Source organism: Spermophilus citellus (assembly GCF_964194105.1).
Source record: "Spermophilus citellus genome assembly, chromosome: 15".
Classification (NCBI taxonomy): Eukaryota; Metazoa; Chordata; class Mammalia; order Rodentia; family Sciuridae; genus Spermophilus; species Spermophilus citellus.
Genome location: NC_138195.1, coordinates 50,984,817 through 51,001,240, shown reverse-complemented (window position 1 = coordinate 51,001,240; position 16,424 = coordinate 50,984,817). Strand labels below are relative to the sequence as shown.

The 16,424-nt window shown below is 52.9% G+C and overlaps 1 protein-coding gene across 2 annotated transcripts in view; it reads left to right on the top strand.

Moving 5' to 3' along the window:
• The window catches only part of DLG5 (discs large MAGUK scaffold protein 5), a 111,754-nt gene extending 96,434 nt beyond the window's left edge, over positions 1-15,320 (top strand). Inside the window, exons 24-32 of one of the 2 annotated variants that reach the window (XM_081267355.1) lie at positions 823-1,006; positions 1,601-1,749; positions 2,477-2,647; positions 4,605-4,801; positions 10,015-10,158; positions 10,363-10,490; positions 11,301-11,410; positions 11,812-11,921; positions 13,207-15,320. In XM_081267355.1, coding sequence (XP_081123481.1) covers positions 823-1,006; positions 1,601-1,749; positions 2,477-2,647; positions 4,605-4,801; positions 10,015-10,158; positions 10,363-10,490; positions 11,301-11,410; positions 11,812-11,921; positions 13,207-13,310 — 1,297 coding nt within the window. In that variant the 3' untranslated portion in view covers positions 13,311-15,320. The remainder of the gene's footprint in view (positions 1-822; positions 1,007-1,600; positions 1,750-2,476; positions 2,648-4,604; positions 4,802-10,014; positions 10,159-10,362; positions 10,491-11,300; positions 11,411-11,811; positions 11,922-13,206) is intronic. The other variant, XM_081267354.1, reaches the window with a different exon arrangement.
• The last annotated feature ends 1,104 nt before the right edge of the window (positions 15,321-16,424 follow it).

Here is a 16,424-nt window from a genome sequence, read left to right as displayed (position 1 = left end):
ACAGGCCAGGGCCCAGATATGTGCAGCCACACCAGCCATGTGGCAAGGAGAAATGAATGCTAGGTGCAGATAGATGTTCAGGGTGAGCAGGAGGAGGGAGCAGCATCAGGAGGAGGCAGGAGCCCTCATGAGAGCTGCTTGCCCCTCAGCCTGGTCTGGGCCTGGAGGAGCCTAGAGAGGGCCCCCTTTTCCAGCAAAGCCTCGGCATCACACAGAATGAGGCCAGCTCCGTATTCTTCACTGTGTCCCCTTGGAACTCACCTGCAGCAAAATTGTCATCATAGGCTGGTTTCCCTCCTGGGATTCCCTTCATCAGTCCCCACTACTGCTCACGCTCCCTCCACTCGGTTTCTCTGCTAGCCTATTTCCAGCTGCCCTCACTGGTTCTAAATTCTCCTTGACAAGGTCTCTTTGCCAGTCGGTGCAGGTCCTGGTCTGCAGAAGCTGCTTGGGAGACATCGCTAAGTGAGCCGCTGTGCTCTGGTCCATCTTTAGGCAGGACTGAGGCAGGAGAGCAAGGGCAGGTGGGCGATGCCTCCCAAGGCGTGAAAGCGATGGCTGTATCTGGAAGCAGAGGCCTCGGCTTTACCTCTGTCCCCAACTGTCTTTGTGACCTAAGCCATGTTTTTACCCTCACTGCACCTCAGCCTCCTGCCATGTGCCCTGCATCAGTAGAACTAGAGCCTGTGGCAAGGGCCTCTGGGGAACCTGGGCTCTGAGACCCGTAAAGCAAGCAGAAAGAGCTGGGGCTCTAGCCACTTATTTTCCTGTCCTCCTCCCGCCTTGCGCATGATTGAGAAACTCCCTTTTCCTTCCTAAAAGGATCATGGGAGATGCCAACAAGAAGACCCCGGAACCACGCATTGTCTTCATCAAGAAGTCTCAACTGGACCTTGGGGTGCATTTGTGTGGTGGGAACCTGCACGGGGTGTTTGTGGCCGAAGTAGAGGATGACAGTCCTGCCAGGGGTCCCGATGGCCTGGTGCCAGGGGACCTGATCCTCGAGGTGAGTACTCTTGAGTGGGCTAGGCCACTGTCCCTGTGGCAGGGCTGGTGCCATCTCAGGTGGCACAGAGGACAGAGGACAGAGGAGCACACCCCTCACCTGGTGACCTGACGGGGCTGATTATTCATCTTTGCGAACCTGCGATGCTGCCACACCCCTCAGGGGTGTCACTGCCATGAGGCAGGCCACCAAAAGAAGGAGAGGGCTTGGTCCTGGCTCTGGCATTGAAAGGAAATGCGTCTCTTGCCAGCAGCAAGTCTCTGATTAGGGAGGTTGCCATCTTCTCAATGGCACTCCTGTGTCCCCGGGGGATGGCTCACAGATGGTAAAGGTAGTTTCATAAGCAAGAGGCAGGGCCATGTTGGGGAAAGCCTTCCTTGAGGGTTTTTCTTGGGAGAAGCTGTAGAGGGCAGAGCAGGGGGACCAGGAAGTGTGTGCAGATCTCAGGCTCTGGGAGGACCATAAGGACCCGGCCCTCCCTGCACAGGGGAGGTGGGCAGTCTCACATCAGGGATTGAATCTCCACATTGGTGGGTACCAGGACTGCATACTGGCCATTGCCCTTCTGACCCCGGCTTCTGTGTCCCTGGACAGTATGGCAACCTGGATGTGCGCAATAAGACGGTGGAGGAAGTCTACGTGGAGATGCTGAAGCCCAAAGACAGTGTCCGCCTGAAGGTGCAGTACCGCCCAGAGGAGTTCACCAGGATCAAGGGCCTGCCTGGTGACAGCTTCTACATCAGGTACCAGCAGCTGGGGATTCAGGGATAGGCAGGGGCTCTCAGTGGAGACTGCTCCTGGTGAATGGTTGCCTCTCTGCTCTGTGCCCAAGGCTGGGGCTGTGATTGGCATACTTGTGCCTAGGTAGAATTCTTTTGAGTTAGAAAAATGCTTGAGAACCTAAGGAAACATTTGAGCTCCCTTTTTTAGGGTTAGGGGGCCTAGGGAATTTGGAGGCTGTAGAGCCCCATTTTCCTTGTATCTGCTCCTGACCGAGATGTGCAGAGTGTGTGGGCTTCAGGTGTCTATGGTGCCCTTAAGTACCATGTGGTACATGGCACGTGGGGAGGGCGTCGAGCGTTTTCTGTGAGTGGTCAGAGCTTTCTTTGCATTTCCTACAATCTGAGACCATAGGAAGGATGAGAAGCTGATGAGTTCCGCTTCTTGTCCTGAGGGCGGGAGAGCGTGTGTCTCCAGAGGTTTCTGTCTGGGGGAACCAGGGGCCTTGACTCCTGGGAAGGAAGCGGATGGGAAAGGCCCATTTGGAAGAGGAAGATCCAGCCTGTTCCTGGGCTAGAAGCTCCCTCAGTGATAGGGAGGATGCCAAGGTGTCCTGCCTGGGAGCCAGCCCAGAATGGGATCCTGCTCCTGACAGAGTTGGGGGCAAAGCAGAGCAACGGCCTTCAGAGTCTGGTGCACCCCTGGCCACTGGCCGCATCCTGATGGAACTCCCTCCGTCCCTTGCTCCAGGGCCCTGTATGACCGGCTGGCCGAGGTGGAGCATGAGCTGAGCTTTAGGAAGGACGACATTCTCTACGTGGACGACACCTTGCCCCAGGGCACATTCGGGTCCTGGATGGCGTGGCAGCTGGATGAGAACGCCCAGAAGATCCAGCGTGGGCAGATTCCCAGCAAATACGTGTGAGTGTCTCTCCCTGGGTGGGGCCGTAGGGTCCACATTCACAGAGCTGTCCCACAGGGCGAGGCTGGGCTTGAGCTCCCGGAGGACTGGTTCTGTTGCTCATGACAGCTTCTGGGCTATCTCTGTTGCCAATGTCGCATGTTCAAAAAGCAGGTGGTGTCATAAGTCAGAGTGCAGAAGCTGAGTGGCCAGTCAGAGGTCTCACTATTTTTGGTGTGTGTGGTGCTGGGGATTGAACCCAAGGCCTTGTGTATGCAAGGTGAGCACTCTACCAACTGAGCCATGTCCCCAGCCCCCGGCATCACTATTTTTAAAACAGATTTATGGAGCTATAATTCACATATCCTACAACTCCCCAAGTACACAATTCAGTGGTGTTCAGTGTGTTCACCGATATTCACAGTCAACTGGAGAATATTTTCATCATCTCAGAAAGAAGCTCCATACCCATTTGTCTTATTATGTTTGTTTCCTGTTGCTGTAACTAACCAAGGCTGGATAATTTATAAAGAAAAGAGGTTTTTAGCTTTCAGTTCTGGAAGCTGAAAGTGTAAGATTAGGGTGCCCCATTAGTTCTGTCTCCGGAGAGTTTCCGCTGGGCTGTATTACAGTGTGGTAGGGAAACACAAGGGACCAGCCTTGTATATAAGGAGGAGAGGTCACATGGCAAGATAGGAAGGAGGGGGTCAGGGGCTAGGCTTGGCCTTTTGATAATAACCCATTCTTACAGGAACTAACTGAGGTCCCATGAGAACTATCTTAATCTCTCCAAGGGTAGAGCCCCAAGTGATCTAACCACCTTCCACTAACCCGCACCTCTTTTTTGGGGGTGAGGTGGAGGAGGTTAGTACTACGGATAGAACCCAAGGGTGCTGTACAACTGAACTGCAGTCTCAGCACCCCCCCTTTAATCTTTTTTTTTTTTTGCTGGCGTGGATGCATTTTTATTTATTTTCTCTACATTTTTTTTTGTTGTCGCATTACAGCTGCACATAGGGATGGATAGTCCTTCATACTGGCACTTGTACACAGTGTAACAATGTAATTTGGCCAGTTATCACTCCCCAGCCCTTCCCCCTCCCTCCCTGCCTTTCCGACCTCCCTTTGATTTTCAAGAGATCTGCCCCTACCTCTCTTTTCCTTTTTCCTCTCTAGCATCCTCATATGAGAGAAAACATGACCCTTGACCTGAGTTTGGCTTATTTCACTTAACACAATGGTCTCCAGTTCTACCCATTTTCTGAAAAAGGACATAATTTTATTTTTCTGTATGGTTGAATAAAACTCTCGTGTCAGTACATTTTCTTTATCCGTTCCTTTGTATGTCAGTGGACACCCAGACTAGCCCCTTTTATTTTTGTGACAGGGTCTTGCTAAGTTACTGGCCTTGAACTTGGTGATCCTCCCGCCCTAGCTTCCTGGTCACTGGGTTACAGGGGTGTGGCCCCACACCCCCACCTCTTAAAGGTTCCTCCACCTCCACATGGTCACACTGGGGACATGGCCCTTTGGGGGACACACTCAAACCACGGCACACGGCATCCCTTTGTCCTCCCCTCTTCTTCTGGCCCTCAGCCCTAAGCAGCCACTGATCGACAGTTGGACAAGTTTCCCTGTCGGGGACTTGGAGGGGCTGGGACCACATGGTGCGTGACCTTTTGTGTCTGGCTTGCACCCTTCACGCTGCAGCCTGCAGCCTGTGGCCCTGTGCTGGTCAATTCCCAGGCAGGAAGCCTAACTTGTAGGGACAGCAGGTGAAGCCCGCCCCAGCCGCTCCTCTGACACTGAGGTGAGCGCACCCTGGTGGCCATCTCTCTGCTCTGAGAGCCCGTCCAGGCACCACAGTGGTAACCAAGGTGCCTGGTGGTGTGGGGAGGCCTGGCTTCCCTTGCTGGGAGGTGGGCCAGGGTCTGTCTCCGTGGCCCTCCCCAGCATTGCCACTCCCTGTGACTGCAGGATGGACCAAGAATTCTCCAGGAGGCTCAGCATGTCCGAGGTCAAAGACGACAGTAGCGCCGCCAAGACGCTGTCAGCAGCCGCTCGCCGGTCCTTCTTTCGAAGGAAGCACAAGCACAAACGCAGTGGGTCCAAAGACGGGAAAGACCTCCTGGCCTTGGACACCTTCTCCAACGACTCCCTCCCACTCTTTGAAGGCAAGTCACCTAGTGCAGTTTGCTGAAGCTTCACAACTGGGACTTTAGACGCAATAGAGGTCCCCTTGGCTTTTAAATTTTTTCAGCTTTACTTACTACTTATAAGCTGTGTGTGTGTGTGTGTGTGTGTGTTTTAATGCACATGGCAGTCTGCCTTTTCAATGTGACACGTGTACCACAGAGTACACATACATTTCCAGAAAAGCGAACAGGATGAGTGTTCATAATGAGCACATCTGCAATATTCTTGGGTTTTGTTTGCTTGTTTTGCGTACTGGGGACGGGGTGCTCTATTACTGAGCCGTGTCTCCAGCCCTTTTTATTTTATTTTGAGACAAGAATCTGGCTTAGTTGCCGAAGCTGGCCTCGAACTTGCAATCCTCTTGCCTCAGCCTCCCGAGTAGCAGGGATTATGGTTTTGCACCACTGTGCCTTGTGCCTTTATTATTTAATCAGGGTGTTGAATCTGTGATTAAAATGTAGTTTGTCCAACACATTTTATATTTCCTTGTCTTTCCCTTCTTGCTTTTTTTTTTTTTTTTGGATCACTTATTTTTATTATTCTGTTCCTACCACATCTCTTGTTCTTAGTTACTGGTTTTCATTTAGTTACTGGTTTTTATCTTGTGGGGGCTTCCATAGCCCTCATAGCATGCTTCTTTGACTTGCTGCTAACATAAGGCATTGCTGTGACCACTGCCCTAGTGACACTGGGCCCTCTAACTCCGTTTACCACCTTCCCAACTTTTGCATTGTTACCATTTTAATTCCGTGTGTTTCAAACCCAAGCCAGCATTATGGGTTTGCAGAACAGCCACCTGTTGTGCCCTTTCCCCACCCTCGTTCCTTCCTGCACTTCTGAGCTTCCTTCTGGTTCTGTTTTCTTTCTGAACAATTCCCTTGAGCATGCCTTGTAGTGCAGGTTTGTGGGTGATGCATTCTCTCCCACCATATAAGGCACCCTAGGTGGAAGACAGTGTTGTCTCAAAATGTCTATGTTACATTGTTTTCATGAATACTCTTTGGATACGGAAATTTATGACTGGTGTTCACAGTTGTCCCTGGGTATCTGTGGGCGGTTGGTTCTATGCCCCTCTGCAGATAAAATATTCAGAGACCCAAGTCCTTTTATAGAAAGTGACACAGTATTTGCATATAACCTGCCCACATGCTCCTGTCCACTAAAAGTCATCTCTGGTATTTATAGTATGTAGTCAGTGTAAATATGATGTCAGTTGCTGTTAGATTATATTGCTCTGGGAATAATGACAAAAGTCTGTATGTGTTCAGCATAGATGTGATTTTTCCCCAGAATCTTTTCAGTCTGTAGTGTAATCCATGCACACAGAACCCAGGGATACAAGGACTGACGATTGAAGCACTTTAAAGTTGTCCTTCACCGTCTGTGGCTCTTACTGCATATTCGGTTCCTCTGGCTGCCATACAAATTGCCACAAATCATGTGATTTCAAACAACACGCATTTGTTCTCTCATTGATTCTGGAGGCCAGAAATCCAAAATCAGCATCCTGGACTGAAATCCAGCCGTCAGGAGGGCCGCTGACATCCCTCCAAGGATGGAGCAGAGCCTCAGTTCTGACCTCTTCTAGCTCCTGGTGGCCGCCAGCATTTTTCTGCTTGAGGCCACATCACCACCATCTTCAAACCTCTCTGTCATCTGTTTTCACATTAGTTTCTCCTCCATGCATGTCTGACCCAAACTCGCTCTACCTCTCAGGACACACCTGATGGCTTGCTTGTAGGGCCCACCCTGCGGATCCAGGAAAAGCCCTTCCTCTTTGAGAGCCTTACCTCCTGTTATAGAAGGCAGCAGTCACACGTTCTGGGGGCTAGGAAGCCGATTCTGGGGGGCACTTTGGGGGCTGCCACCTGGTGTTCCTGGGGAGGGTGGGCTTTCTCTTGGTTTTGTGCAGAAGGTAACGCGCTCCCCCGGCTCCTGGCTGTTCTAGCGTCTTGGGTTTCTCAGCAGTCACACTGTGGTGTCTGCCCGTGGGCAGTTTCCTTGGTGGCGTATCCTGCTCACGTGCTTCTTAACACTTTTTAGATCTGTAGCTTGACGTTGTGGATAAGTTCTGCCGTTGTTTGAGACTGTTTCTGGGCTCCTCTCGCCTTTCTTGTACCTTAGTTCTTGGATGGGCCTTGGGATGCCTCTGTCCCCTGCACTCTGTGCCCCTCTACTTTCCATCTGTTTTTCTCTCTGTGCTTTAGCCACCCTGGATATTTTTCTGGGGCCTTTTCCCTAGGCATTATCCCCCTTTTCTGTCATATCCAGTGTGTTCTTAGTTTCAGAAACTGCCAGTGTGTCTCTTGTCTTTTTGCTTGGAATCCTGGACATTGTTGATTGAAATGTCAGAACTTCTAAGAATGTCCGAGCCCTGAAGCTAAGAATGTCCGAGCCCTGAATGATATTCCTGTCTTCTGGAGAGGGCTGGACCCCTGCTCCAGAGCTGGCACTGGTGGCAGCTCACCTGGTCCAGGCAGGAGCTAAGATGGCTTCAGACTGGCAGCAGCTTTTGTGCAGTTTGCTTCACCCTGGTTCGGGGTTTCTGGGTCATCTGAGCGCCTGAGCCGTTGCACAGGGCCCCTCCTCCTTTGGGCACCAGCCTTTCCCTTCAGTACCACAGGACTGCAGGGACTCTGCGGTTCATGGCTTCTTAGACCTGTTGCCTCTTGCTCCTCGCAGCTTAAGAATTTGCCAGATGGTTTTCATGGAAAACTGCTGATATCAGACTCAGTTCTGTACCTCTTCCCTTCCCTCTGGAACTGTGGCTTCTCAGTTCTGGTTGCCTGAGCTGTCCTAAGCTCCATATTGTTCTCACCAGTCTTAGAGAGTTCTAAAAACTGCCCGAGTCCCCAGCCTCTTGGTAGCAGCCCTCTACCTGGGTTGGAAGCAGGTTCATATGGGGGCTCTTCAAAAGGAATAGAGGTCAGCATGAATTAGCACCAGCACGCTGTAGAAACTACCTAGGGAGAGGAGGAATTGCAAAGCATTTACAGTGTCATATCTTTTTTGTTGAACACATGTACACACACACATACATACACACACACACATTTTCTAGATTTTTCCCAAACATATAGCAATCCCCTTACAAGAATAATACACGGAAGGGTAAACTTCCGCTCACATTAGTGGTGGCCTCTGAGGAGGGGGCTGGGGATGGGCAACAGGAGGGTGCTGGCTTCATCTGTGAAGGTTTAATCTTTAAAAGAGAAGTTGCATGGGGGTTCCAGGGCAGTGAATGTGGCCACCAAGTCCTCCCCATGCTTTTCAAACAGCAGATCGGCTGGCCGGCAACAGCTTCCCAGGAAGCCGGGTGCACGTGGATGATCGTCTATTTTAGAACACCCTGTGCTGGGGTGCAGTGAGGGCAGGCAGCCTTGTCCCTTCTTCCTGAGTGCTTCCCACAGGGTTGCTGCTCCTGTCACAGCACCAGGTCCCTGCTCCCCTGTTTCCTCGTCACAGCCTGTTCTGCAGAGCTACTCAGGTTCTTCCCACCCAGCCACCCCCTCCTCATCCCCCACCTCTCCTCCGCCCTCTCCTTGGCTCAGCTCAGCATGCTGTCCTCGAGGGCCTGCCCTGTGGTCTCCAATCCTCCCATCCGGCCTCAGTGCTGCCGCACCACACTGCTCCCTGGGCCCTCTGCTGTCTTGCCTGGAATCAGGCAGCTCTGGCCCTGGTGTCTGGTGCTGCCATCTCATGGCCCTGGTCAGACTCTGAGCTCTTGAATGGCAGGGATTTGTACCTCCTGCGTCTTGAGATGCCAGCACATGGCGTACTCCAGGTAGATGCCAAGGAGCACTGTGCTCGCTGGTTCTGGACAGTCTCTTCCTGCAAGGATTTTCTTGTGCTTGTGGGGGAGGGGAAGCTCACTTCATGTATCAGCTGGGATACTGGTTTGACTGCTTTGAACCCAAATAGCAGTGGTTTAGCCAGACAGGGCTGCATTTTCTCTGCTCATTTCTCTGCCATGTGCAGGTTCAGCCGAAGGGTGGTCTGTCTTGAGAACCATCTTAGGACCCAGGTCCCTTCAGCTACATGGCTCTGTCATTTTTGTTGTCCCCCTCTCCCCGTTTTTAATTGGAGCATTATAGTTGTACGTATGATGGGATTTGTTACTACATATTCGTACATGCACACGACCGACAGTATCACTCCCTAGCACTTCCCTCCTTCCTCCCTGCCTCCCATTCCTGGTTCCTTTCCTCTACTCATCTCCCTTTGATTTTCATGAGATACCTGCCCCCACTCCCCACCCCCCCCTTTTTTCCTATCTTCTGCAAATGAGAGAAAACCTATAACCGTTGACCTCAGTTTGACTAATTTCATTTAACACCATTGTCTAGTTCCATCCATTTTCCTGCAAATGACATCTTTATGGCTGAACACAGTTCCACTGTGTATATACATTTTATCTATTCATCTATTGATGGACACCCAGGCTGGTTCCATAGTTTAGCTATTGGGAATTGTGCCGCTGTAAACATGGGTGTGTGTGTATCACTGTAGTATGACAACTTTATTTCTTTAGGCTAAATACCAACGAGTGGTTATAGCTGGGTCATGTGTGGTTCCATGCCTAGTCCGTTGAGGCTTCTCCATACTGATTTCCAAAGTTGTTGTATTAATTCACAATCCCACCAACAGTGTAAAAAATTCCTTTTTTCCACATTCTCTCCAGCATTTATTATCTGCATTCTTGATGACTGCCATTCTGACTGGTGTGAGATGAGGCTTGTCATTTTAAGGATTGTCCCTATCTGCATGGTCAGAGCTGGTTCACAGCATCCTCCCATTCTGCCCCATGGGCCGGGGCCTAGGGTGCCTCTCTGTCACCCACTGGTACATCTGGGTCAGAGTCATAGCTGCTGGGTCAGGGAGCACAGGAGATCTGGCAGGTGCAGCAGGCCTGGGGCACATGAGGAAGCGCTGCGATGGTCGGCACCCACGGCCCAGGAGGGAGGGTGTGTTTGGGTTTCAAGAGGGACTGTGCCCTCGTGTGCCTGGGCTGTGGGACTGCTGGCACTAAAGCTGGGGAAGTCCCAGGAAAACCAGACAGGTGTGCCACCCTCCCTGGCTCTGCATGTGTGAAGGGGGTGGGCCTACCCGGGGTCAGTGTGTAGGGTGCCCAGTCCTACCCCTGCCCTCTGTTCCATACTGGGCTGTGACACTGCCGTGCTCTCTCCCTCAGATTCAGTGAGTCTGGCCTATCAGCGGGTCCAGAAGGTGGACTGCACCTCTCTGAGGCCTGTCCTGATTCTGGGGCCTCTGCTGGATGTGGTGAAGGAAATGCTGATAAATGAAGCTCCTGGCAAGTTCTGCAGATGCCCACTGGGTAAGGGGCTGCCCTTGGAGCCCACTCACTGGGTTGTGTCTGTCCTTGTCCACCTGCCAACCCCCTGCTTACTCAGGACCTGCCTGTGGCCTCCCAGAGAGGACAGCATTAGGGGCACCTAGGGTGGCTGTGCCGTGTTCATCCTCGCTCCGTCAGGGCTCTGCAGGCCCTGGGCACCCTGACCTCTATGCCTGTGCCTTGCAGAGGTGATGAAGGCCTCCCAGCAGGCCATTGAGCGGGGCGTTAAAGACTGCCTGTTTGTCGACTACAAGCGGAGGAGCGGCCATTTTGATGTGACCACGGTGGCTTCAATAAAGGAGATCACAGAAAAGGTACCTGTGGCCTGAGCCCGAGGGCTGAGTGCCTGTGGGAGCCCCGGGGTGTGTGCTCCTGTGGCATGACTAGCACACAAGTTTCCCGGTGGTGTCATGAGAGGGGGTCTGAGAAGAGCCCGGGACTGTGGGGGAAGTCCTCTCGCGGGGTATCCTAGGACAGGGACCCTGAAAGCAGACTCTGAACTCCTCCGCAGTTTTTAGGGACAGGGAGCAACATTCTGTCAGGTCCCTGCCCCCAAGAAGGGACCTGACAGCAGGATCTGACAGGATCTGATGCTTCTGATGTCCTGGGGTTTATGCACTGGGCAGTAAGAGGAGGGGGCAGCTATAGGGTGTGTTGGCAAAGCAGCCACCCAGGAGTCTCGGGGGACCTGTGGGATGTATTCCAGTCACAGCCACACAAATGTGCATGTGCCCATTCCCCTAGTCTGGCAGAGTGTCTGTGGGGCTGGGATGGGTTGGGGCTGTAGGAAGGTCCCTACATCAAGGCAGAGACAGGACAGGAAGTTTGGAGTTGGGCTGGCCAGCCACTCAGCCCTGTTCCGGGCTGTGACAGCTATCAGAACTGCCCGTGTGGGGAGACGTTCCTGGGTGAGGTCTCCCTGCGGGTCTTCTGTGTGGCCCTCCGAGAGACTGGCTCTGCTGCCTCTTTCGCATCTCCGTTGTGAGGGAGGGTAGAGGTGGATGAGGCGGTGGGGGTTGTTGGGGGAGTGGCGCCCCCTTGGTGTCAGAAGAGCAGCGCGGAAGGTGTCTGCTGAAGACTGGCCCCTGCCTGCCCTCCACACTCGGTCTGCACCCACCCCACAGAACCGACACTGCCTCCTGGACGTCGCCCCCCACGCCATCGAGCGCCTGCACCACATGCACATCTACCCTATCGTCATCTTCATCCACTACAAGAGTGCCAAGCACATCAAGTAGGTGCCCGGCCCCTGTGGCTCAGCCAGGGTCCACGCCAGCTGTGGCTCTGGCCACCTGGCCAGTTCCTGAGCATGGCCATCTCTGTATGCATTGCCTCCCTCCTCCCGTCCTCCCCCTTTCCTCTCAGTGTGCAATGGGGGGCTGGGGCTGGGTCTGCCCAGTCCTGCTCACGACTGGCCCTCCACGCCTGGCCTCCCTGTGCTGTGTGCTCCCGCATGTGCCCGGTGCCCTCTGGCTGCCTGTGCACGTGCCGGGTGCCCACCTTCCCCGGGGACCTGCTCTGTGGTGGAGCACCCTGCCTTCGCCCCTGCCTTGCTGGAGCCCCTGCTGCCCTGGACAAAGACGAACGCCCTGGGGAGACTTGAGGCTCAGCCTGGTTGCCCGACTGTCCCAACAGGGAGCAGAGAGACCCCATCTACCTGAGGGACAAGGTGACACAGAGGCATTCCAAAGAGCAGTTTGAGACAGCTCAGAAGATTGAACAGGAGTACAGCAGGTACTTCACAGGTAGGTGACCAGCTTGGATGGGGGGATGGACACGGGCTTCCACAGCCAGCCTGGTCTGAACAGGTGGCAGTCCCCCTCCTGGACAGGTGAGGTGTTGGGGTGCAGTCACAGGCAGAGCCCGGCTTTCCCCAGGGAGGAGCGCTCAGCCCCCTGGCTGGCCTCAGGTCATAGTCTGTCCTCGTCTGCCCCAGTGCTTGCAGCAAGGCCGCCGTGCCGCACAGCTGCAGTGTCCCGGGCACTTGGGAAGCCTGAGAGGCCCCCAGTGGTGCATGTGGCCTCTGTCCCCCACCCCTCCAGGGGAGGCCAGTTTTGCCGTGGGATTTGGTGAGGAAAAGATGTGCTCTTACCATCTCTGCTTTGTAAAGTCAGCCATGTCCGCAGAAGCAGGGCTCCCGCTCCCCTGCTGCCGTCTCACCTTCTGCATTTCAGCCGCTGGGGTAGAATCAGCCACTGCATGGGGTTAGCATGAGGCCAGAGAGAGGAGGGGTCAGGGATTTAACTGTGTCGTGCAACGTTGTCATCTGGTACGGAGCTTCCTGTAGGGCAAGTCCAGGACCCAGTGTGGTCTTGTCTGTGTGCACACGCACTGTGCACACATGCAATTTTAATTTGCACTTCACCACCGCCCAGTGCTTTAGTCAAATAGGTAAATGACTCCTAGAAAAATGAAATATGAAAACGCTACAACTTAAAAAAAAAATCCCTATTTTTTTTTAATTGCATTCAACAGACATAAAGTCAAACCGTCCCATTCCCAGAGCATTCTAAATGCTGTCACTTTCTGAGTGCTCCTCGTCACATCCAGGGGGTGGGGGGAGGGGGCTTTGCCAACTATGCTGTTCTGTGGAGCACACTGGGAGCAGCCCTAGCCTGGTGTCAGTGGTCCCCCGGCTCCGCACCTCACCTCTGCTGGGACTCTTCTCCAGGCCACAGACGCCTGGTTCCTTAGACCTCTCCTTGTTTTCTGTAGAGTACTTCAGTACTTCTGCCAAAGGGGTATTGCCACATGTCCCCCACGCTGCTTCCCATGTGCTGCATCACCCCTCGGTAGTGGGGCAGACACTTTATTTGGGAGTGGTCACCTCCTCGGGAGCAGTTGCTTTTCCTTCTCTTGCCCAGTTTCTGGCAGAGGGAGGAGAGTTGCGGGGTGGGGTGGGACAGGAGCCCTGCCTTGCTTAATAAAGTCGGGCACGCAGTGGAGAGGGCACACTGTTTTCATTGACCTCAAAGCGGTGTTTCCTTGGAGCTGAATGGCCTGTGTGTGTTTGGGGGGGCTCTTCTGCAGGGGTCGTCCAGGGAGGAGCCCTGTCGAGCATTTGCACTCAGATCTTGGCAACCGTCAATCAAGAACAAAGTAAAGTCCTGTGGATCCCCGCCTGCCCGCTCTAGGGGAGGTGGGCACCAGGAGGCGACTGGACCGGCCCGCTGGTGTGGAGACCGGCTCGCTCTTCTCCAGCAACTGAAAACAGAGATGGGCCTGTTTATGAACATGCAGGGGAAGGATCCAGAACCAGGACTCCAGAAGCCCCTCCTTTGTAGACAGAGGGGGTCAGCGGCTCGGATCTGGGCCCAGGCTGGCAGACTGCTCCTCTCACATGTGCTTTAAGACAAAACGAAGCAGAAAACGCAAAAGACTTGATAGAGGGGTACAACACCACCTTCCTATAGCCAGCCAATCAGTGATGCTGCACAGAGAGCCTTTCAGATCACAAGTTTACAAGCCTTTTCTAAGTATCTGGTGGTTATGTTTACGTGGACGCCCCATGCTGCTGGTGCCCACCCCACCCCTTCCGCCCCCTGTTGCTTTTGTTCCCCAAATGACCCTGGAACCTCACGGGGTTGGGGGGTGGGGTGGGCTGCCCCGCCTCAGGAGGTTCTTGTCAGTGGGACCAGAGCTTCGGCAGACTCCCTGCTCCTCAGAGGCGGTACCTCTCCTGAAAGGACTTCGTCACTTCAGGTGCTCAGACTGCTGGAGATGGCAGAACCAGTCCCTGGGTGGGGTCAACTCGCCGTCGCTGCGTTTTCCTCCCACGCCCGGGAGGGCAGCTTGGGCATCCTCACAAACTCGCCTCTTGGCCTTTCCCTCCTGTTTCTCCACCCCCCAAGCGCTCATCGGTCTCCTGACTCTTCTCCAGCTGTATTTGTTATTTAAACATTCTGTCTGGTCCATCATGTCCCCGTTGGGTCTCAGCTGCAGGGCTAGGTCCTAGGCAGGGTGTCAAGCAAGGGTGGACGCGTGCCATGGCTCCCCTCGAGGTTCTGAGAGCCCCGACGGCCTTTTTCAGCTTCGTGGAGCAGGGTAGGTGCATCCGAAAACATTCACGTTTCAGATGTTTGAATGAGAGCTTGTAGGGGGAGTTTAATGGTTAGCGTAGCCACTATTGAATATCTAAAAAGAAAACCTGCGACCTTGTTCATCTTGGTCCCAGGGCTCACAGCACGGGCCTGACTTTGGCCTTTGTCGGGTTATTTTGGGCTCAGTTGGGCTTCTCTCGTTTTCTTTCCTTTGCACTTCCCATGCCGGGCGAGTCTGGCTGAAGATTTGATGTGGTTCTTCCTTAAACAGTGTGTCCTGTTAATAGGTACTATACCGGGCTCCGCGTAAGTGTTGTTGGGGGTAGGACCTATATTTTAATACTGTTCCTAACATTTCATTTTAATAGCAAGGTGTCTTTGATTTGATTTGATTCTTTGTAATTCTAGAAACTAGATTGTAGTTTAGTCATTACTGACATCTTTTTTTTTAAAAAAAGGGATATATTTTCTTGCACAGCTGTTCAAAAGAGAAACAAGTCTCAGTCCTCAGTGCTGTCCTTTGTTTTCCAGGTACAAGTTTTCTAGCTCAGACAACTGAGAAAAAGTGTAGACCATTCTCGAGGCATTGCTTGCACGCTGTTTTTCTACGTTGCAGGCAGATCGGGCTGTGATGGGCGGTGTGCAGGCGGGTACGGATCTGACAGCCTGGGATGTTCTGTACTAAAATGTTACTTTGTATCAAAAAGTTTTAGTACAACAAAATAAAGGTCAATTTCAGTAATGCCTGGTGTGTAGATCCCTGAATCCCTGCTTCCCACCTTCCCCAGGTGCACCCTGCATTCCTCCTGTGCAGCATGTGGCTGGACTGGCCGATGCGGGAGGTCCTTTCCTGCTCCTGTGGGCAGAGGTCCCTTTTACCTACTGCCATCACACCCTCTCTGACTCCCTTCTTCCCTTCCCATCTGACTGTCCCGTGTGTTTTGCGGGGTGCTGGCTGCAGTGGGGCCACTCGAAGGCGTGGGCCGAACCATGAGTAGCAAAGAGGCGTGAGCCAAGCCCTCAGGGGGTCCCTGAATGTTCTGAGGCCTCGGGTGGGAGGGTCCCCCTACCTGGCGTGGAACCATGTGGGACCTCAGAACATCACATTGTTGCATCACCCAGTACTGTAGGGCCCCTGTCATGGCCTGCTTGGGCTTCAACTCCATGTTCAGGATGGTGGGAAAGGGGAAGGTGTGGCCTGTGGCTGCCAGAGCTCAGGTACAGCTAAAATACCAGAGAGCCCCTCAGAGAAGAAGGCTGCCATAGGGTGTGTGTGTGTGGGGGGGGGGGTATGGATGTGTGGTGGGGAATAGGCATGCCTAGGGCCATGTGACCTGACCCATAGCATTTTGGAGTTTGGCATTAGTTTTTAAAGGCAGTCTAGAACAGGGAACATAGTACGGAAAGTATCTTAAATCTGTTTACTGTTGAGCCAGACACAGGTCCTGCTTTGCACTGCCCAGCTGGGGTTGAGGGATAAGGGAAGACCCAGCCCTGCAGCTGCAGGAAATGGAAGGTCTTTTTGCTGGCGTTCTACAGGAAGAGCACTCACCTGGCCTCCATGCTGATGTAGTATTCTGAGCCTGAAGAGAGGAGGCTGGAGGAAGGGACACTTGGTCTTCAGTGGTCCAGGGAAGGGAGGGGAAGAGTGTGTCACAGATGTCACCAAGAGGAAGGCAACTGTTGTTTCCACAGAGGATCAGGAGAAGTCTGTGGCCTTCCTGCCAACCCGCAGTGCTGTGAGGCAGCAGTGCCCTGGGGGTCATGACTGAATGGAACCCAAAGACAAAAGGGCCGCCCTGCCCTGGAATCTTTTGTGTACTGTGTCCTGCTGTGGGATAGGCTCCGATCTTTGTAGGGCACCTCCTGTGTGCCAGACACTATGCATGGTGGACATTTACGTGCAGTATACATTTTCTCAGGATTAAAATGCTTTATTTTATGTTTTTTAATGGTACTTTGTGGCATTTTTTAAAAATTCGAATTAAAAAGAATTTTGAAGTTATCTAAATATGGCCAAAGGTTGTCATTTTGAAACCAAAGAACATTCTATTTTAATATGCTGAGCCAGACCTGCAAAACTAGACTTAAATAAGAGGGCTTGTGCCACAACATATACTGTATTCCAGATGAAATAACTGCTGTCATTATTTTCTTGCATTGGATGCATTCTTAGAAAAAGCATGGCTGTAACCTAGTTTTATCTCC